Here is a 23,220-nt window from a genome sequence, read left to right on the forward strand (position 1 = left end):
ACTTGCAAATTAATATACCCATTTCACCTTGACAACATGAACATTTGTTTTTGGTCTCAGGATACTAAGTAGAGACTGTTCCAGTCAATTCTGAAGTTGGGCTGTTATCAGAGCCTTTGTTTTCAGGAAATGTAGCTGCTCCACACACTGGTATTAAAGTGTAGTCCCAGAAATACATGGGGAAACGATCCCTTTTAAATCCATCAATAACAAGGCAGAGAGTAAGGGTTCAAGATCACTTTATTTTTAGAGCCTGCACCAGTTGGTTAACAATACTAGGTAAGCTGGTACAATCTGAAAGCCATCCCCCCTTAAGGCATTCAACCAACAGAACACCTACAAACAAGATCAGAGACCAACTGGGATGTATCTTGACATGTAAGGGAAGAGGCCTTCCCCCATTCCCCTCCTCCCCACATATTTTCCAACAAGATTGTTTTATATCCAAATGCAACTCAAACCCAAAACAGCAACTAGTCATCTCCAATATCACTGATTCCCTCCCCACCCCCAGAATAGGAAGCAGAGGTAAGAGGGGAGACTGACTCTTTTTGTAAGAGAATCCTGGCTATACCCCAATGGAATGATGGTAAGGAGGCTGGTGCTGGAGGGTAGGGATTAGCAGGCACCAAACAGGCCTGTGTAGAATTAAGGCAGCCCCAAGGCTCCTTGGATGGGAGGTATTCTCTTGAGAAGACCAACACTTCCATGGGGCTAGATAAGGACTAACTGGTGATGATTCATCATTCCCTGTCCCTTGAATTAAAACATGATAAACCCAGAAAGTTTTACCTTCAAAATCCACCAAGCTCCCTCCTGAGAACCATTTTATACAGTTATCTGTATGCCAGGAACCACTCCTTCCTCCTAACACCCAGGGGCTCTTGCCCCCTCCCTGGGGTGGCCCATCCAACACTGATTTGATACTCCTTGGTTCATAAAATGACTTTTTTTTTTTAAATTAAAAGTTACCAGAGAGTATCAGAGTAATAATAGGACACTTAATGGATATGTCCCTTCCCCATCCTTTGGAGCCCACCCATCCCCACCCTTTACCCTGGATACCTACACTAAGACATTCCAACACAGGCCTGGGGGTGGCCCAATGGAAGCTGCCTGAAGTGCTTTCCGGACTGACTCCTACACCAGTCAACATCACAGGGAACTGGGGTGAGGAAGAGCAGGAAAACACCTCCCCCGCATATAGATTATAATGCTCAGAGGCAGGTCTGGGAGGTTTAGCTTATATCTTGTAGCCAAGCCTGAGTCCAGTGCCCACTCCCACCAGTATCTCAGTCCTTGACTTAATAGCAGCGGCCCCAGTATGCAGTGCCTCCTGGGGGTGATGAGCTCCTAGCTCTGTTGTCCCACAACTCAATAGGTTTACCTTTTCTTACCCTTCCCTTCCTTTTTTTTTTTTTTTTAAATTAAAAGCTGAGGTAGTCCCTGGGATGATAAAACCCTACCTAGAATGGCAGTATTTCGACTTAATGAAATAGTAAAATAAAAGTCTCCAGGAGTTAAAAAAAAAAAATTGATGAAGCTGAATAAATTAAGATACGGGTTATCCCATAAAGATCTTTCCTTCCCAGGCTGTCTTTGGTATTTGGCCAGCAGCATTTCTGTTTGTGTTACTTCTTCTTTCCCCTCCTCCACCCATCCCCTCATCAGAGAAGCCCAGAACTCAATAAGGCCCCAGTTGCTTCATCCATTTGTAGGGAAAACAACTTGAAGAGGAGATAGGACTGCACTATGGCACAGCCTTGGCAGACAGTCCTGATGAGGAAAGAGAACATCTTATAGGGATAGAAGAGGTGCAGCCTCTTCTGGGCTCCAACCTGGGAGTGTGGGAGGTAGGTTTCAGGCACGATGTCCCAGGCTTTCTCTCCAAATGTCACACAGCTGGCCCCTTTGCTCAAGTTTCTTTGCAGCAAATAGATGAAAAGGGGAGGGAGGCCCAGGCTGCTGCTTTCTGGTGCCAAAACTTTCAGAGCTTCTTCAGACGACTATACATCTCCCGTTTACTCTTTTCTCCTGCCCAGGTCCGGCTCTTGGTGCGGAACTTCTTTAAGTCTTCTTTAAAATCCTCATGGTGCATGGGTCGGTAGCTGGGGGGCTCACAGTAAGACTAAGGGGACAGGAGGGAACAGGAGAGGATGAAGTTAGGGAACACTTGCCCCACACTCATATCTGGCTCCATCCCTGCCCAGAGCTATGAGCTTGGAATAGCAACGGAGATGCTGGTAGTGCGTTCTACAGGAGCCCTCTGTGCAGGGCAGATACCCAACTTATTCCCAGGCCCCTGGCAAGACACAGTGATGACCACCAGACAGACCCACTGGTCCAAAATGGGGGTGGGAAACAGGCCCTCCAGAAAGCCCATCTTACCTGGCATTTCAGGAAGAACTCCTTGTATCCCCCCTTCAGGACATAGAGCTCAGGGTAGTGGAGTTTGGGGTATTCATTACCAAGCCGATCTCTCTCTCTCACATACCGGCACCTAGTAAAAGGAAAAAAAGGATCAATGCAAGGTTATCCCTACTAATATAGAAAAACAGAAGACAATGCAATAAAAAGCAGTTATACTTATCTTCCCAGCCTTATTCATTTATTCCTAAGATAAAATGTTATCTAGTTAACCAGTACCAAACTATAAGTTCCTGACCACGTGAGCACGTACAGTTAGTACTGGTAGATCGTCTCTTCCCCAAGCCTCTTTTCTCCAAACATTCCTAGTATCTGACCCTGCCCAGCATCTCCATGGACACTATGTGTGGCACTGGCTTCTGAGCCAGCTTGCGCAACATGCTCCTTGACCAGTCTCCTTCATTCATCTATTGTCTTAGTGGAATTCTCTGTACCCATGCCTTTTGAATAGGTTAGGCCTACACCAGCCACGGGGCATCTTCTTGCATCCAGTGCTTTGAGTGAACACTGAATGCTTTTCTCCTACTAACCTCATCTGGCTGGTAGTTCTTTACTGCCCCCCACCACCCGCAGGAAGCTGCAGTCCTTATAGCATCCTGCTTTTACCCTTATGTTAGCTCCCTCCCCACTCTGGCCCCCCTGCTGTTCTTCCAATCTGCCTGGGAGGTCCCATCTGGCCTTTTTCTTTTTTTAAAGGAGAGAGAGAGAGAGAGAATTTTTTAATATTTATTTTTTAGTTTTCGGCAGACACAACATCTTTCTTTGTATGTGGTGCTGAGGATCAAACCCGGGCTGCACGCATGCCAGGCAAGCGCGCTACCGCTTGAGCCACATCCCCAGCCCCCGCCATCTGGCCTTAATTTTCTCTGAAGCACCTTCTAACATAATGCACAATTTATATATTTGTTAGATTGTCTCCCTTTTGTCTACTTGGAAATGAACTTAAGTCTTGCTCAAATATCACCTTTTTGTCATTTTGTATTATTATTATTATTTGGTACTGGGAATTAACCAGGGGAGCTTTACCGCTGAGTTACATTCCCAGCCCTTTTAAACTGGGATTACAGATGTGCACAACTATGCCTGGCTGATTTTGTATTAATGAAGGGCAAAGGGATAGCGATGTGGATTAGTGCTTGTCAAGAAGGTACAAGGTCCTACTGAGCCTAGTAATCCTGTAATCCTGGCAACTCAGGAGGCAAAGGCAAGAGTATTACAAGTCTAAGACTAGCCTGGGCAACTTATTTTCTCAAAATAAAAAAGGAAAAAAAAAAATTAAAAGAGCTTGGGATGTGGCTCAGTGGTAGAGCACTAGCCCAGCATGTGTGAAGCCCTAGGTTCAATCTCTAGTACTGCAAAAACAAAAACCAAATAAACAAAAACAAAACAGAAAAAGGATTGGGGATGTAGCTCAGTGGCAGAGTTCCCTGTATTCAATCCCTAGTATTTTTTTTCCTTTGGGGGGTGGGGACTGACAAAACAAAAAAACCAAAACAAAGTCCTTATCCTTAGGAGACAGATGCCTGAAAGACCTGGGGAAATGGCCATGTGTGTCAAGTTCCTATTGTGCATATTAGGAATATATGCACTCAAATTTGGTAAATATTAGCAACTGATGAAATCAGGTGAAGTCTATGCAACTACAACCTTTGAGCTTTGAAAAGATTCAAAATAAACAGGGTGCCCAGCTAGAGGTATTTATCAGTGGTAGAGCATTTGCCTAGCATGTGTGAAGTCCTGGGTTTGATCTCTAGCACCAAAGGGAGGAAAAAAACCAACAACCCAAAGTGGCATGAGAATGTGGCCCTATCAGAAGTTTATCCTGGGCTATTGTTGAAGCTGAACCCTCTGCTCTACCTCTCTCTAACCATATGTCCTTGTTTTCTTAGGACTTAACATGATCAACTTATTTCTCTCACCACTGTGACCTCCACTGCAGCAGGGTCCTTGCTGATTTTGCTCACTGTTGTATCTTTACTATGTTATATTGGTGTTTTTTATTTTGAAACAGGGTCTCACTAAATTGCTGAGGCCAGCCTCAAACTTGTGATCCTTCTGCTTCTTCAGCCTCCTGAGTCACTGGAATTATAGGCACGAGTCACCACATCCCTGTTGCTGGGTTTTTATTGCCTCAGATGCCTGCCACATTCCAGGCTTCCAATCCTTTTTTATGCACTCCTATCATCAAATGTTTTAAAGCATTATATTGAATTTTTAAAAAAAATATTTATTTTTGGGAACTGGGATTGTGGCTCAAAGGTAAAGTGCTCGCCTAATATGTGTCAAGCACTGGGTTTGATCCTCAGCACAACATAAAAGTAAAATAAAGATATTGAAAAAATAAAATAAATAAATATTTATTTTTTAGTTGTAATTGGACATAATACCTTTATTTATTTATGTTTATGTGGTGCTGAGGATTGAACCCGGGGCCTCGCACAAGCAAGGCGAGCGTCTACTGCTGAGCCACAACCCCAGCCCAATCATATTCTACTAAGTTGTACAGCAAGAACATCACACTTTCATGTTATTTGCATAAACAACAATCACTTGAAGGATGTCATGAGACCAGCAGCCCCACAGATAGAACTAAAGAGAGTAGGAGAGCTGGGTGTGTGTTGGAGTACACCTGAAATACCAGAAATATGGGAGGTTGAGGCAGGATCAAGCATCAGCAACTTAGAGAGACCTTGTCTCAAAAAATAAAAAGGGCTGGGGATGTGCCTCAAAGTTAAGCACCTCTGGGTTCAATCCTTGGTACTAAAGAGATAGTGAGGAAAATTGGAAGAGCCAGTATAGAGGACCAACAATAAGCCACTCAGGAAAAGAGGTTGGATTCATGGGAAATACTCCCTGGACAACACTAGCATCATTAACAGTGATGGACTGAAACAGTCTGAAAATCCTCTGCAACTGAAATTAGGTCAAGCCTATAAATTATACCCAAGGAGGCTGTTCACAAAAGGAAAAAAAAATGTCAATCGGCTGCTAAATAATAAAGAATTTAGAAAAACAAAGGTTATATATAATCAAAATGGTTCAAGTGCAAGCCACACACCATGTCCCACAAAACCAACACGGGGCTTCTGTCCTGGAGCCTCATTCTGTGCAGTACTCACATGCGTGGGCCTCTCTCAGAAGAAAATTCACAATGGAATACAACGATGACACGTTTGCCATCTGTAGGTACAATGGGCTTCTTGAGTAAGTAGTCTTCAACTTCTTCTTCCATGTGCAAGTTCACTGCACCCTATAAAGGCACCAGATGCCATTAGCATCTGCATGTGTCATCTTGAAGTAATAGTTCTTGAGACCAGTTTGTGGTTTTACAAGTCTCTTGACACAACAGTATAGTAAACCACCTGGTCCTTATATCTTAATGGAGCTTCATAGGCCTATAGAATAGTAAGATACATGTAGACTGGAAATGGGTCACTCAAATTCTGTTATATGACTTATAAGTATATATAAATTTGGAGACTTTCAAAAGCCATAATATAGTGGCAAACACTAATATCACCTTATCACTATTTTAGTTCCATTCTTCCTGGAAATGTGTCCCCACATGTCCCCCTACCAGGCAGCTTGAATGAACTAAAAACTCAGGAGGCCTGGTTCAGATACAGGGCAAGTTGGTTCTCCTAGTCAGAAGCCCAAGAGTGTTCATCATAGAACCCTGTAAGGTCCCCCTGAATGGCCTATACATCAAGGTGTACTACCTGAAAACTGCCTTAAGAGTGAGGGTATCAGGGACAAAATAGAGAGAGCATCTGCAGCTTAAGTGGTAGAGAGTGGAATAGTACATTCATTTGGTATATCAGGAGTCAAGTGCCTTTCACATACACTTTCTTTGTAGGCTGAGGCAAGAGGATTCAAGTGCAAAGCCAGCCTCATCAATTTAGCGAGACCCTAAGCAATTCAGCAAGACTCTGTCTCAAAATAAAAAAACAAGCCAGGCACAGTGGTGCACGCCTATAATCCCAGTAGCTCAGGAGGCTAAGACAGGAAGATCATGAGTTCAAAGCCAGCCTCAGCAAAAGCAAGGTGCTAAGCAACTCAGTGGTGTATGTATGTATAAAAGGCTGGGGATGTGGTGGCTCAGTTAAACATCCCTGGATTCAATCCCTGGCACCAAAAATTAATTAAAATCACAGATTTCGCCTATGGCTCCTTCTATGCTCTCTCGAGATAGCAGAATTCAAGAATTCATACCTTGATGTGGCCTCCCTCATATTCATATGGGTATCGGCAGTCAATGATAACAAACTCCTTAATGACGCTGGCAAACTTGCCATTTAGAACAGAGGCCATCTGTGGAGAGAAAGATTAGGAAATCAACTTTGCTGTCAGGAATAAGAAGATCTAAATATCCCACATGTGGCAGGTTCGAAAAAGATAACTTACAATTTCCGGAGAAATGTATTTTAAATCTTGATGCTTCCCAGACACTGTATGAAAAAGATAACCCTTAAAAAAGAAAAAGGAAAAAGAAAAAAGATATTTATCAAATCTGAAAGCCTTTAAATATTACATTTATATTGCGTCCTGGTAGAAGGCAGCTTTAATTGAACAATAAGTATAGGCTAAATATGTAATTATTCTTCCAGGCATTTCATTAACATCTTTTTTTTTAAATTTATTTTTAGTTGTAGTTGGACACAATCTTTATGCTAAGTGAGTCACAATCCAAGCCCTCATTAACATCTTTTTTTAAAAAATATTTTTTTATTTTAGATGTTGATGGACCTTTATTTTACTCATTTATTTATATGCGATGCTGAGAATTGAACCCAGGGCCTCACACATGCAAGGCAAGTGCTTTTACCACTGAGCTATAACTCAGAAAATTAAATGTCTTGCATTTAATTTTCACACAAACCAATCCAGTGCATTGTTCCAAAGTTCAGACCTTATCTGAGCAGTTTATCTAAGGGCACCCAACTGGTAGGCCAGATGTGAACAAGAAGCCTTAAGTAACTTCCATTTCCTCCTGCTTGTCAGGAACCCTCATTTTAACCAGAGTGAACAGCACAGAAACACAAGGAAAGGACTACTGCCTCACTGAACTGCTGAGCACCTGTGAGGCCTTGCATGGTGCAAGGGAACAGAAAAAATGTGACTCGGCCCTATCTCAAAAGGAAGACAAGTACATCAGATTATTCAGTTCAGCTGGCCGTAAGAACTCATCTACTCTCTTGGTCATGCACAGCCACAAGATAATTAACTCCAAGTTGAAGGCTCTACAAGTGAGGATACACCTGTCTTTGCTTATTCTTCCCTTCAGACTCCTTCCTGTTCCCTCAAAACCCATCTGGGCAAAATACCAACAGCCCAGGGCCATATCTCCCAATAACCTAGCTAAGACAAATCCCTTTTTTATTATTTATATAGCCTACTGCTTTCACCTCACTGACATTTACTTCAATCATGTGGTACATGTGTTAGGTCTCCAAACATATGCTAAGTTCTTTTAGGGAAGAAACTAGGAATCTATACCTAACACATTAAGCACTTCAATAAATATTAGATTAGCTAACTTAACGAATAAGAGATTGATCGGGCAATCCTCAAGTCAAATATGGTTAAACAAGTTGCTGCCAACATATTCCCTATGCCACCCTTGCATTTTGTTACAGCTTAAAGGCAGAGAACCCTCCCTCACAATGCTTCAGGTCTTTACCCTCAAAGGCCATGCTTCTTTGAGAAAAGAAGCAATTCAGTCTCAACCCATAACTGTCCCCCCTCCTCCTGATGGACCTGAGGTGCTATACCACTGACCTACATTCCCCACTCTTTTGAGATGGGGATCTTGCTAAATTGCCCAGGTCTGGAACTTGCAATCTCCTGCCTCAGCCTCTGGTGCAGATGGGATTACAGGCTTGTGCTACCACACACCTACTAACACTACTTTCTGAGATAACCTTATAACATGCATACTTATACTTGTAGTGAGGCTATAAATTTATTTCTGCTCCTGATGCTATTTTTTAATGAGATACCCAGTTCCCAAAGAGTCTGATCTTTGAGTTGGAGTCAAGGTGACTCCCTATTTGAACCCACTGATCAGCACTCAAGAGACCAACATGTACCTGATTATGAGAAACCAAGTTAATTTCCCTTGCTTATATATTTTAATGTCTCCTTGAAGGCACCCTAGGAACCACCTTGGAGAGGCAGAAAGGCTGGGTAAAATCCTAGGTATCCTCCACCCCTTTATCCCTCAGCCACAGCAGCTCAGCTTGTAATTACCTTGGAAAAATCTCCTATAAGGTCCCTTGGGTCATTGTCCAAAATGTTTTCAATGGTCCCTTTTGGGGAAGGTGCCAAGGATAAAGACTGGTGTAGAATCTGTAACAAATCAAAGGTAGAGAATGAAGCCAGGGTTCTGACTGGAACATTCACCTGGAGCATGACAAAGAGAAGACTTAAATTAAAAACTTTTACTGTTGCCCAGCTGTTATAAAATACCCCATTTCTATACCATTTGAAGGCTTCCTTTATTAGCACTATCAATAGAATTTGGGAACTTGTATTTGTTTTTCTTTTTTTAAATATTTTTTTTAGTTGTAGTTGGACACAATATGTTTATTTAACTTTATGTGGTGCTGAGGATTGAACCCAGTGCCTCACACGTGCGAGGCAGGCACTCTACCAATGAGCTACAGCCCTAGCCCCAGGAACTTGTATTTCTTTCCCCACCTTCACTGGATATCAGAGGGAGCCTGCTAAACCAGCTTTATAGAGACCACAGCCTCATAACATAAAACTCAAAATATGTAGACGATAATTGAATCCTGACTTACAAAAACAATAGATGCCAACACTAGAAGCATATGTTGGAATTATCTAACAAGGATTGATTTTATTTGTTTTGGTTTTGGTACTAGGGATTGAACCCAGGGATGCTTTACCACTGAGCGTCATCCCTACCCCTTATTTTGAAACAGGGCCTTGTTAAATTGCTGAGACTGTCCTCAAACTTGTGATCCTCTTGCCTAGAGCCTCCCAAATGGCTGGAATAATAATTTGACAAGGATTTTAAAGCAGTCATCTTGAGCCAGGCTCAGTAATATACACCTGTAATTCCAGCAGCTTGGAAGGTTGACCACAAGTTCAATTGCCTCAGCAATTTAGCAAGGCCCAGTCTCTAAATTAAATATAAAAAGGGGCTGAGGATGTGCCTCAGCAGTTGAGCACCCCTGGGTTCAATCCCTAGTATGAAAGATGGAGGGAGGAAGCAGTCATACAGTTATCTTAAAAATGCTTCAGTGACACATTCCTGTAATTGCTGGTACTTGGGAGGCTGAGCAGGAGAATCTCACAATTGAGGCAACTTGAACAATTTAGTGAGACCCTGTCTCAAAACGAAAACTAAAAAGGGCTATAGGGCCCAGGGTATAGCTCAGTGGTAGAGCATTTATCTCGCATGCACAAGACCCTGAGCTTGATCAAAGAGTTTGTGTGGGGTTGCGGTGCAGGGGAAGCCTCTGGGGCTGAGGCCATAGCTCAGTGATAGAGTGCTTGCCTAGCAAGTGTGAGGCACTGGGTTTGATCCTCAGCAGCACCACATAAAAATAAAAGTATTCTGTCCATCTACCAAAAAAAAAACACCTCTACAGATAATTAAAAATAATATAGACACACTTGATATAAATGAAAGCAAAACCAAAAACATATAGTCTGTCAGGTGTGTTGGTGCATGCGTCTAATCCCAGCTACTTGGGAGGCTGAAGCAAGAGAATTACAAGTTCCAAGAGCTGCCAAATAAAAATTTTAGAATTAAGAAATACTGTATCACTCTCCTAGGGAAAAAAAAAAAAAAAGAACCTGTACAACTAACCTCCTGGGTCTTCTCTGGACTAGCTACCACTTCAGAATTGGTTCCAGTCATGCTCTTCCTCCGTTTTGTATTACCACGTGGAGATTCTTCTTGAGATCGTTCTGTTCTCTTCAACATTGACCGAGTGCGAGTGCTGGAGCTACACGGGGAAGGGGAGTCAAATGGCTTGCATCGATTGCCCTTAGAGAAAAAGAGACACATCCATCTTTCGTTAAAATCTGTTATCTTGAATGGCCCTTAAATCAACAGCTTCCTGCGATGGTAGAAAATTAATCCTGGCCTTGCATGGTGATGCACACCTGTAATACCAGCTACCTAAGAGGCAGGAACTGGAGGATTATGAGTTTGAGCCCGGTGTGAGCAATACAGCAAGATTCTATTACAAACCAAACCAAACCAACCCAGTGGCACACATTTATAATCCCAGTGACTCAGGTGGCTGAGGCAGGGGGATCTCAAGTTCAAGGCCAACCTCAGAAACTTAACAAGGCCTTAAGCAACTTGGTGAGACCCTGTCTCAAAATAAAAAGATGTAGCCCAGTGGAAAGCACCTTTGAATTAAATCACCAGAACAAAACAAAACCAACCCAAAATAAGGAAACAGACATTGTCGGATCATCTGGCCCCAGAAACTTGTAGGGCCTAGCACATGGACCTGGTATTAAAAGAATATGTATTCAGCTGACGCATGGTATGCATAGATTACTATACTATGCATACCATAGTATAATCCATAAATGGCCTTAAAGCTATAGTTCAGTTAGGTGTGGTGGCACAGGCCTGTAATCCCAGCAAGTCAGAAAGCTAAAGTCACAAATTTGAGGCCAGACTCGGCAACTAGTGACACTGTCTCAAAATAAAAAAGGACTGGTAATAAATATTTATTTATTTATTTATTTTAGTTTTAGGCGGACACAACATCTTTGTTTGTATGTGGTGCTGAGGATCGAACCCGGGCCGCACGCACGCCAGGCGAGCGCGCTACCACTTGAGCCACATCCCCAGCCCAAGGACTGGTAATATAGATTAGTGGTAAAGTACCCCTGGGTTCAATTCCCACCCCCACCCCACCCCCCAAAAGCAAATCTGCTACAGTTCTTTTTGGAATTACATGTCTTTACATGTTTTACAGTATAGTTCAGGTCACTGTCAGTTAAATGATCTAAGAAAACCTAGTACCTTATATTAAAGACTTGAGATAGCTAAAGTGGCCTAAATACTCAATATTCCCTCCAGACACATCAGAAAAACTTACAATATTTGTAGTTCTTCTCATGACAAGGGGAGCTGTCCAGAGGCTTGACATGCATGATGGGGTCTCCTCATCATTCTAAGAAAAGAGGAAAAGTGATTTTATTTTATTTTTTAGAGAGAGAATTTTTTAGTTTTCGGCAGACACAACATCTTTGTATGTGGTACTGAGGATCGAACCCGGTCCGCACGCATGCCAGGCGAACACGCTACCACTTGAGCCACATCCCCAGCCTGGAAAAGTGATTTTATTTATAAAAATTTTAATTGTAGATGGACACAGTACCTTTATTTTATTTATTTATTTGTTTGTTTTTATATGTTGCTGAGGATTAAACCCAGTGCCTCATACATGTGGGTGAGCACTCTGCCACTAAGCCATAACCCCACCCCAGGAAAAGTGATCTTAAATAGATCCAATAAAGATTAACCTTAGTTTAAATAGGAGGCTGAGGCATTACCTCCAGTTCAAGGCCACCCTGGGCAACTTGGGGGGATCCTGTCTTAAAATAAAAAGGCCTGGGCTAAGTGGCTCAGTGGCAAGAGTGCTTGCCCAGCATGTGCAAGTCCTTGGGTTCATTCCCCAGTCCTGCAAAACAAACCAACAAACAAAAACCAAATTGACTTGAGTAGAAACTTTTTTTTTTTGACACTGAGGATCAATTAATTAGATATCCAAACAAACTAAAAGTATCTCTGATGAGGACACTTGAGGAGGTCCTTTCAGCTTTATGCCACCACTTGGCAGCTAGTCCTACATTGTCCTTAATTCATGTTTCTCACACATAGATTATTTAACTCCTTCAGGGGAAGGAAGACCATATGGATGTCTCCTCGGGGGTGGTTAGAATAGGTAGGAATTCAATCTCTCTCTCTTTCTCACACACAAACACACGCAATTGGTACCTTCAGATTGTCTCCATCGAGAAGGTCCATGAAGCCATCATCTTCATCAGACAAAGTAGCTTTCACAGGTGATGAAGGCATAAAAAGAGGAACAAAATTCCCTGGCTCACTGGTCTCTTTTTCATTTGAGGAAAGCTAAAAGACAAAATTTATGGGTTATGAAATAAACAAGAGCTTGCTGTTTGGTTGAAGCAAGATTGCCAGTTTGATGTCAGCCTTGGCAACTTAGCAAGACCCTGTCTCAAAATAAGAGAGCTGAGGATGTATCTCAGTGGTAAACGGCTTGCCTAGCATGTGTAAGACCCTGGGCTGAGTTTCCAGTGTAGAGAAAAAATAAAGCAAACAATAAACAATACTTTAAAAAAAAAAAAAAACACAAATCATAAATCTACGTGCCAGAGAAAAGTTTATAAGATATGTTTTTTTCTAACAAGGCAATCCCAATGCTAAGTTTTTTTGTGGGTACCAGGGATTGAACCCAGGAGTATTTAACCGCAGAATCACATCCTCAGTCCTTTTTATTTATTATTTTGAGATAGGGTCTCACTAAATTGCTGAGGCTGGCTTTGAACTTGAGATCCTCTTCCTTTAATCTCCCAAGCTGCTAGGATTACAGGAGTGTGCCACTGTGTCTGGCTCCAATGTTAAGTTCTAATACCCTCAAGAACCAAATCCCGGGCTGGGGATGTGGCTCAAGCGGTAGCGTGCTCGCCTGGCATGTGTGCGGCCTGGGTTCGATCCTCAGCACCACATACAAACAAAGATGTTGTGTCCGCCGAAAACTTAAAAATAAATAAATAAATATTAAAATTCTCTCTCTCTCTTAAAAAAAAAATAATATTAAAAAAAAAGAACCAAATCCCCTTGGAGCATGAATGTGTTAGTTCTTTAATGGCCCTCCAATTTTCTGAGTGGTCCATCCTGCCTACAGCTAGCCTACTCTGGTTCTGACAGTACATTGTCCACTCCCAGTATAAATTAAGCTCTGGGCTATCTGTGGTCCTACCTAAGTATACACGAGCTTACCCTGGGCAAACTGGCAGTTTTTCAGCCAGCAGACCTCAGGGGTAGGCAAATTTATCATGGAATGGTACCTTCTGAAAGCTCACACTACTGTGAGGCAGGTTCTGGGATCCCTAGGTACAAAGATAATGTAGAAAAAATAGCCAAATCTCTTGACAAAACTGTGTTCTTTCCATACCAAGAAGCTATTATAAGGAAAACAGATGAAGGTGACTAAAAAGGAATACCCCTGACACAACCAAACCAATTAAACTAGCACTTGCTTTCTTTCAGTTTGCATCCTCAGCACTAATAATTAGGGACGTCCAAGTGACCACAGGGAATCCTGGTAGTTTGGTCCCTAGCACACACTAAAGATATTTAGCCTTTTTGTTGTTATCAGGGATTGAACTCTGGGGCACTTACTACTGAGCCACACCACCAGTCCTTTTTATTTTTTTGTTTTGTTTTGAGACGGCCTCACTAAGTGCTCAGAGCCTCACTAAAAGTTGCTGAGTCTGGCTTTGAACTCACTTTCCTTTTGCCTGAGCCTCCTGAGCTGTTAGGATTACAGGTGTGTGCCATCATGCCTGGCTAAGATATTTAGTTTCTGACACCCATATCTCAGCGTTATTGTGTGCTTGGGAATGTGAGATTTTTGTCAAACAGTGGTTGATGAGCTATTTGTGTCCTTTGGCTAATCATCCAACCTAATAGTACATCCTAACCTGCCAAATGAGGTAATCCCAACTACTTTTCAAGCTTATGAAGATTCAAAACAAAAACATAAAAGAGTTCTTTGGGGGCTGGGATTGTGGCTCAGTGATAGAGTGCTCACCTAGCATGCATGAGACATTGGGTTTGACCCTCAACACCACATGAATGTAAAATAAAGATATTGTGTCCACCTAAAAAACAAAAAAACCCTAAAGACTACTTTGTGCAAATGCTAGACAGAGTCAATACTGGCCCCAAACCAGAACTTCAGGCCACAAACCACACCAGAAAACAAGTTCCCAGAAAAACCCAGAAACCTAATATGGTCACTTCATTTAAATTGGGCCTCTTCAGTGTAGATTCTGTCAGCTGACCCAATTCAGGTCAACAATAGGAAACATTTTTTTTTGGTGTGTGTAAAACTGGAGATTGATCCCAAGAACACTTAATCACTTAATCCTCAGCCCTTTATATTGATCTTGTTAAGTTGCCCAGAATGGTTTTGAATTTCTCATCTTCCAGCCTGTCTCCCAAATAGTTGGGACTACATGCATGTACTATTATTGCACTTGAGCCAACAGTAGGAAACTTTAGAAGTAATAAAGTCTCTACCTGGAAAATAAAAAGCCCTGAAATAAGTGGCCCCACAAACTGCTAAGCAATCTGTAGATGATGGGTTAACTGAACTCCTTTTTTTTTTTTTTTTTCAGAACAGGAGCTCACAAAATTGCCCAGGCTGGCCTTGAATTTGTGATCTTCCTGCCTCAGGTTCCTGAGTAGCAGGGATGACCATGCTTGGCAGCATAATAGTTTTTTTGTTTTGTTTTTAATATTTTTTTAATTTACATTTTAGTTTTTGGCAGACACAACATCTTTGTTTGTATGTGGTGCTGAGGATCGAACCTGGGCCGCACCCATGCCAGGGGAGCGCGCTACCGCTTGAGCCACATCCCCAGCCCCAGCATAATAGTTCTTAATATCTCAACTCGAAGCAGCCAATACTTACTCCAAACAAAATCATTCTTTGGAAAATATCTTAGTACTTAGGAAGTATTAGGAAGTCTTATAAAAGAGCAAGTTTTAAGTAACATATAATCCAATCCTACCATACATACAGTAAGCATCTGGGATGCTACCTGATCAGTTTCCCAGAATTGGCAAGGACAAATATTTCTTGCACAAGCCCACTAACAAACCATCTCCCACTCTTACTTCTGCCAGTCTGTTCTCTAGCTACAGCAAAAATATTAAAAATGTTTGACAATCTGGTTAATAAAGACAAAGTCAAGGGTGCTTTTTTTCCTTTTAAATACTGGGGATTGAACCCAAGGGTGTTTCATCACTAAGCCACATTCCCAGCCCCTTTTAATCTGAAAGCTCAGTTGCTTAGTTGCTGAGGCTGGTTTTGAACTAGAGATCCTCCTGCCTCAGCCTCCCACGTCTCTGGAATTACAGGTGTGCATCACCATGCCCGGCAAGAGTACTTTTTAAATTCTCTCTTCCCCTCAGGAATTCCCCTGAGAAAGCCAGAGCACATACCATCCGAGCTGGGGCAGAGTTCTGCCTCTGTGCGAAGAGATCTTTACCCTCCTCAAGTCCATGAGAGTGCAGGCAGCCACGAGATGCAGGTCTTATTGGCTTCTTAAACTCAAAGGCTTCCTGCAAGACAGTATAGTGGAGACATCTTCTACTGTCTACAATATACAGCTCTAGGGCTCAGCTATAACTTGGGAAGCCAGGCAAGGGAGTGGGTACTGATCACTTTTGTAACTGACTCCAAAACAACACTGAATCTGTTTAAGAGTTCAGGGCTGTCAACAGCTAACTTCTAAAGTAGCATCTTGGGCTGGAAGTGAACTCAGTGATAAAACACTTGCCTAGCATGTATGAAACCCTGGGTTCAATTCCCAGCACCACAAAGCAAATAAAAAATTCAGCAGCATCTTTTTTATGTCCTACCTTATTTCCTAATATAGTATCTGCAAAGAATAAAAAAATACTACAAATGATAAGCTAAAGCAAAAACTTTCTAAAATCTAAAGCAATGGCATTATAGTATAATTGCCTGTGAGCAGAAGTCAAACTTTTCACCTAGGATTTATATTTTCTACCTCTTCCTACCACTGAGACAATTTTTTTCCCTCTTAAAATTAGTACTGCATTCCAGCTGGATGCTGTAGTACCTGCCTGTAATCCCAGTAATTTGGGAGGCTGAGGCAGGAGGATTGCAAATTTGTGGCCAGCCTAGGCAATTTAGCCAGGCCTTAAACAACTTAGCAAGACTCTATCTCAAAAAAAAAAAGCATGGGGATATACCTCAATGGTTAGATGCCTCTGGGTTCGATCTCCAGCATACCCCCACCCAATAAAGAAAAGAACTTATTATTAAGTGCTAAAAGAGGTAATAGTAATATCTCAGTTATCATCATTGATGACACAGAGCTAAATACTGTCTGTACATTAACTCATTTAACCAAATACATGATTCTCTCCCCTTTTACAGATAAGAAAACTAGGCCTTAAAGTTTAAATGGTATGACCAAGATACTGAAGCCAGGCAGGACAACTTAAGGAATCTCTTTAACTGCCACCTATACTGTCGTTCCTTTTAGAACAAACTCTAGGTAGGCAAATTCTATGAGAAGCCAGGTTTGGTGAACCAGGTGTCAGTAGTTTGAGCCTGGTAAAAAGCACTACACAGAAGAAGCAAGGCACTGCTCCAAGCACTCAAGGCAGGAACCCATTTTCATATTCTCCTTCATGATATATTCTAAGTGGATAAACAGAATTATGAGATTTCATGGAGGCAGTTGTTTTTATAATAAATCTGCAGGATCAATCAAATATGGAAATACAGTGAGAGAAGGCTGACAAAGAAAACCAGGCCAGGGTACAGCTGGGCTTTTGGATGAACAACAAGTTCACTTTCCAAGCCACTATTTCAGTTACTAGGATTCTCTAGAACTTGTTGACCCTCATCTTCTAAATAGTTATGAGCTTACAACTCACCCCAGGGTCAGGGCAAAGAAAGGAAGGCCTGGGAAGACTGTTCCAGATAAACTATTTGTGGGTCTAATTACTCGAGAGCTATCATCTGAGCAACATCTACAGCTTGCCAACTACTATTTTAAATTCTCCACATACATAATTTTATTTAATCCCTTCAATGGAACAAAAAGGTATTGCTACTATTATTTTATATAAAAAAACACAAAGAAGTCTTAAGAGAGGTTGCCAAGGTCACAGTTAGGAAGAAACAAGATTCAAGCCCACATTTCTCTGATTCCAAAGACTACACATGATTTTGAACAGGTTTATTTGCAGAAAATAGCCCCAGTCATTTCTCTTGCAAGTTGCTGACACTTGCAGGTTTCACCTCTATCCTGAGTTAGTACATTGATGCCACACTCACATTTTCCTTGTTTTCATCCTGGTCGATGAGCTGAAAGATGTCATGCTCAAGAGAATCGGAATGGCTTCTTTTCAGAGCTGGGCTACATCCCAAGAACTTCAGCTATTGAAGTTTAAAAAAAAAAAAAAAGAGGAATAGAGTATGTAAAGAAATATTCAATGGAAAATTCATTTTTTAAAAAAAATCTTTTTCTTTAGTTGTAGATAGACACAGTACATTTTACTTTATTTTTATATGGTGCTAAAGATCGAACCCAGTGTTTCACACATGCCAGCTGAGCGCTCTACCACTGAGTCACAACCCCAGCCCAAAAATTCAGTTCTTAGTGTGGTGGCACATACATGCCTATAATCCCACTGGCTGGGGAGGCTAAGACAGGAAGTTCATAGCCAGCCTCAGCAAAAAGCAAAGAACTAAGCAACTCAGTGAGACCCTGTCTCTAAATACAAAATAAGGCTGGGAATGTGGCTCAGTGATTGAGTGCCCTTGAGTTCAATACCCAGTAATGTGCCCCCCCACCACAAAATTTTCCATAAAAAGAACCCTTCCTGGTTTTATAAAACCAGAAGACAAAGTTCTCAAGAGGCTGCCATTGCTGAAATTGCTCTAGGCAATGTCTTGAGTTCTTATGAGATTACAGAAAAGCAGTATTCACTTCCTAAATTGAAGTCTCCTATCAAAGTCAAGCTGGAAGCTAGGGGATAGGTAACAGGTTTTAGTCTGAAATAATGGAACTTACAGGTAGGGAATTTATTCTCCTCATGGGATTTTCAAGGCTGAAATGAAATCAGAAGTTAAAGATGAGAATTAAGCAAGGAAAGTGGTATTCATAATAGCAGATTTTAGCCTTTACTTTGAGGAGGGGGTTGACACTGATTTTAGCCTATACTTTGCAGAGGGGGTTGACCAAACAGACTCCCATTTTAAGCAAAAGATAAGAAAAGTCCTGAAGCTTTCTTGCTCCTTAGAATCTTAGAGCTTCCCAAAATACTTGTAGCCTTGTAGGTAAAAAATAAAAACTTGGACTTCTCTTAAAATATTCATTGTCTTAAGGCTTTAATGCCAGAGGGAAGAGCAAGTGAGACCCAAACAGAACACCTAAATTACAGCTAAAATAATGGAGGGCAAGTTCAGAAAACTGCTGACACAAATTCCTCATTTTCAAGATACCAGATTATTTCTAAGATCCAGGTGTCTCACTAGGAACAGCTAACCCTAGGGCTCTTGTCTAGAGTATAAAAAACTTCATTAATTTTAACCCCCTAGGCCAGGTGTGGTGGTGCTTGGGAGGCTGAAACAGGAGGACTGCAAATTTGAGGCCAGCCTCAACAACTCTGCAAAGCCATTCTCAACTCAGTAAGACCTTGTCTCAAAATAAAAAATAAAATGTGCCAGAGATGTGGCTCAGTAGCTAAGCACCCCTAGATCCAATCCCTGGTTTAAAAAAAAGAAAGAAAGGAAAAAGAACATTGAACACTGAATACATACTTTTCTTTACTGTCTAATGGCCCAGGAGAATCTAGACAGAAACCTGTGAGAAATAAAAAAATTTTTTTTTCAGGAAACAATGCACAAAACACTATTTTGTTGTTAAAATAAATATACAACATTTAGTATATTCACTAACCCTCTTCTCCTACTTGTGAATACTCCTGAGAGGAATAAGACCCCCAAGGAGAGAGATGGTCAAGGTGGCACAGGCCTATAATCTCACTACTCAGGAGGCTGAGGCAGGATGATGGCTAATTCAAGACAAGCCTGGGCAACTTTGTGAGACCCTGTCTTAAAGTACAAAGAGGGTATACTTCTGGATTCAATCCCTAGGATAGGGAACTGTGATTTTGGTTATTCAGATGAAGGTGACCCACACAATCTTTTGTGAGTTCCAACCAAGGAAAGGATAAAACTTTTCTGGATTAATTATTATTCAAGCATTTTTGTGTGGTCAACTCATATGCCTATTTTGGGTATGAAAAATACAATCATTTTTCATAACATCTAAGGCCAAGTATTTGTTGCCTTTAACAAAATGATACTAAGGTCTCCATATCAAAGGCAAGTGGGGAACACACACTGCTTAGCATTATTTATATGTCAGCACATGTATTATTGCTCCTGATATTCTTGCTTGCCTCAAGGCCACAAATAAGAATCCTATCCTGGGTTGGGACTCAGTGGTAGAGCACTTACCTACATGTGTGAGGCATGGGGCTTGATTCTCAGTACTATAAATGGTCTCACTAAGTTGCACAGGTTGGTCTCAAATTTGTGATCCTCCTGTCTCAGTCTCCCAGGTTGCTGGGATTACAGGTGTGCACCACTGCACCCTGCCTATCTCCAGTTCTTAAGAAGCCTGTACAGTTTACATTTTAATAGATTTCCTCTTGTGGTTCCCTAACTGGAAAAATCCACACCCCAAATACTCTTATCAGTATAATATTAACATTATAACTCTTATAGGTATAATCCTGCAGAAACATGTATTTATGAAGTAGAACAATATGCACTGGCACATTTCCTCAAGGCAGGATTTCTGGAATGATTCCATTATACTTAACTATTTGACCCTTGTTTTTGTCTTCAATTTTTTATTGGTACATTATAATTACACATAACAATGGGATTCATTGTGACATATTCAATTATGCATAAAACAATTTGGTCAATTTCATTCCTCAGTAATTTCCTTTCCACTTCCTCTCCCTGTTCCCTTAATCTACTGATCTCCCTATTTTCCTGAAATGCCCCCCTTTCCTTTTTTCTCTAGCTCCCACATGAGAAAATATACAACCCTTGACTTTCTGAGTCTGGCTCTTATTTCTCTTAACACAATCCTCCATTTTCTATAAATGACATCATTTATGGTTCTTTGTGGCTGAATAAACTCTGTGTGGCTGTCTCTCTTTGGAAATAGCTCACCTTCTCTTTGTGTATTTCTTGTATTACTCCAAATGAGTCTCTACTGAGAATGCCCGTATTCTTCTTGAATATGTATCTACTTTTCTAAATAAACCTGTCTATGCCTTTGAAGGGAAAAACCCCAATGTGTATATATACATTTTCTTTATCCATTCATCTACTGATGGCTTCCTAGGCTGGTTCTATAGGTCACTTTAAATTGTGCTGCTATAATTCTTTAAGATATACCAAGGAATGATATAGCTGAGTCATATGGTAGTTCCATTCCATTCCTAGTACTTTGAAGAAACTCCACACTGATTTCCATAATGGTCATACTAATTAATAATCCCATATTAATTGTTCCCTTTTCTTCGCATCCTTACCAGCATTTATTATTTACATTCTTGAGAACAGTCATCCTGACCCTTTATTTTAAAAGGTTTTCTGAACGCCACTTATAGTCGGTATAGTGAATTTTACTCTACTCATCCTTCAGGAGTGAACATACATCACTCCCTTGAAGATACCAGACACTAGTTTCTCTTAACAAACTGCCTCTTTAAGGCTTCTTTATGGTTCTGAAGTGTTTGTCACCCAATGCCAAGACTTCTCTCTGTATTCACTTAACTTCTCACAAAAGTTCTGGGGTGAAAGGATATATTTCAGGAAATTCCCAACATTGCTCACCACACAGCAGACAAATCCTACATGTTTGGAAATCAAAAGCATACCTGAATCAGTTGATTCAGAAGAACCCATTCTCTGTAGACTGCTGTTATTTCTCACCTCCAGTGGCTGCTCATACTCACTGAAATCAAAAGAAATACTTCCAAATGAGTAATGCATAAGACATAATTAAAAGGTCACATAAAGGAAATGGGACATGAAGCAGCCAGGCTGCCTCCAACCATCATCACTTCTAAGCCAGGACTCAATCCCCTCTTTGCCACCCAGAATACCCAGGTAGCACTTGAGAAAAGAAAAGAGTGGACGCGCTTGGCTCTGGGACACATTGTAGGATGTACTGACTATGGTAAATGAACATTGGGATATTTTTCCAAATGAGTTTATAGTCGAGGTACTGTGCTAAAAGTAGGGACGAACAGGGCAGGAGTCCTTGCTTTTCACAGGTTGGGGAAACTATAAGACCTAAGTAATTACAAAATGAGACGACCAAGATGTGAGAAAAGCAGCTTTGCCCGAAAACATTGTGGGATGCATTTTTTTTCCCTCGCTGTTAAGTTCACAGAACTTTCTAGTATGGAAAGTTTAGTTAAAAAGCCGGGCCTTAGAAAAGCAGAGGGGATGAACAGCAGGAACGTGTAGGAGCCAAGGGAGTGCCACGATCCCGCACAAATGTGGGGAAAGAAAATGCCACGTCTTTTTGTTGAGAAGGAACAAAGCTCGCAGTAAACCAAGACCCTGCGCAGCGGTTCAGGAAAGGGTGGAAGTGAGGCCGGAGGCCCGATTCTCCTCGTGGGGGAAGATCCCAAAGAGCTTCCTGGAACAGGAAATGGAGGGCTCGGAGCAATTCAAAGGGATGAGGTGGGAAGCCAGGCCCCCGGCGGGCTGCTGGGCAGGGGGCATCCCTGGCAGTCCGGCCCGCCTCTCCGCCAACATTCTGCCGGGGAGGTGCGCATGGCGGCCCCAGCCGGGCCCCGAGCTGAGCGCCGGGTCCGCAGGTCCCACCCTCCCCGCCCGGCCTCTCAGGGGCGCCGCTCGCCGGCCCGGCTCACCTTCCCAGTCCCTGCAGCTGGTCCATGGTGACCGTCAGATTGGTGACAGGAGACAGGCCATCCGCCGCCGGAGCGCCGAACAGCGCTTTCGAGACCGGCTGCGGCGCGGGCGGGGGACTGCAGGCGAAGAGCAGGCGACGGCGGTGCGGGGGCTCGGGGCCCAGCTCCATGGCGGCCCCCGGTCTCCTAGTGCTCCCGCTACGACTCCCTCCGCCTCGCCTGCCCGCCCGCCCTGCCGGCACCGGCCTCGGCCGCGCGCCCCGCGTCGGCGCCCGCGGGTCAAACACAAACACGACCCCGCGGTTCAGGGATGCGGCTGCCGCGGGCAAGTGGCGCGGACAGGCAGACGTCTGGACCCGGCAGGCGCCAGCCACAAGCACGGGTGCTTCCCTCACACCCCGCGAGGCCGGCGGGCGGGTGGGCGCCGGCAACCTGAAGATTAAATCCAAACAAACTCTTCGAGTCGAGAAGGGGGAGCGGGCAAGAGCCGCGAGGCAACGGCCCGGGCCCACACTCTCTTCGCTCTTCTCTCACCCTCTTTGCCCAGTCCTGGGTCGTAGAGAACTACACGAATCAGTAGCTCCCTCCAGGGCTTTCGCAGCCGAAGTGGCTTTCGCGGTAATAGCTGGCCACTGGGACCACCGATGCTCCGCCCCTTTCCTAGTTGGCGCCAAACAGAATCCACCAATCAGTAAGTATCTTATTTTCCTCACTCCTGAGTGGCAGCCAAGCTAAACCAATGAGGAGAAGAAGATAGCGCCTCGCGGGACTCCGCCCGGCCACCCGCTCTCAGAGGGGGTGGGGCTGAGCAGGTGGGTGGAGTCGAAGTTGGATGGGGCGCGAAGGTCAATGAAACTCCCAGCAGGACCTGCGAGATTCTGGCGGCGCCGGAGAGGCCCTCCTGCCCTGGTGCACGCCGGGAAGCGTAGTTCCTGTGCTCTCAAGGGGCAGCCTACCCGCGAACCACCCCCACCCCCCGCCCCCCGCCCGGTCCTGCAGTCCCCAGGTGTGGGAAGCTGGGGCGGGGC

General features: G+C 42.9%; 1 protein-coding gene across 2 annotated transcripts; it reads right to left on the reverse strand.

Moving 5' to 3' along the window:
* Positions 1 to 222: 222 nt before the first annotated feature.
* Positions 223 to 22,807, reverse strand: Cdc25a (cell division cycle 25A). Of its 2 annotated transcripts, XM_046437512.2 has the most exons (15): positions 22,193 to 22,806; positions 21,188 to 21,264; positions 19,044 to 19,086; positions 18,295 to 18,331; positions 17,556 to 17,657; positions 15,683 to 15,802; positions 12,425 to 12,559; positions 11,523 to 11,597; positions 10,268 to 10,447; positions 8,677 to 8,775; positions 6,832 to 6,894; positions 6,640 to 6,738; positions 5,547 to 5,677; positions 2,389 to 2,500; positions 223 to 2,128 (listed from the first exon to the last, which is right to left on the reverse strand). In XM_046437512.2, exons 1-15 carry the CDS (start codon positions 22,360 to 22,362, stop codon positions 1,988 to 1,990), a joined length of 1,584 nt encoding a protein of 527 aa, XP_046293468.1. In that variant the 5' UTR covers positions 22,363 to 22,806; the 3' UTR covers positions 223 to 1,987. The 2 variants fall into 2 exon arrangements, with proteins under 2 accessions (XP_046293468.1, XP_046293469.1); XM_046437513.2 differs by lacking the exon at positions 15,683 to 15,802 and having other exon boundaries at positions 22,193 to 22,807.
* Between the last annotated feature and the right edge of the window lie 413 nt (positions 22,808 to 23,220).

This window comes from Marmota monax, unplaced genomic scaffold (assembly GCF_021218885.2).
Source record: "Marmota monax isolate L192 unplaced genomic scaffold, Marmota_monax_Labrador192_F-V1.1 WCK01_AAM20220418_F8-fsc00021, whole genome shotgun sequence".
In the NCBI taxonomy this organism is placed as follows: Eukaryota; Metazoa; Chordata; class Mammalia; order Rodentia; family Sciuridae; genus Marmota; species Marmota monax.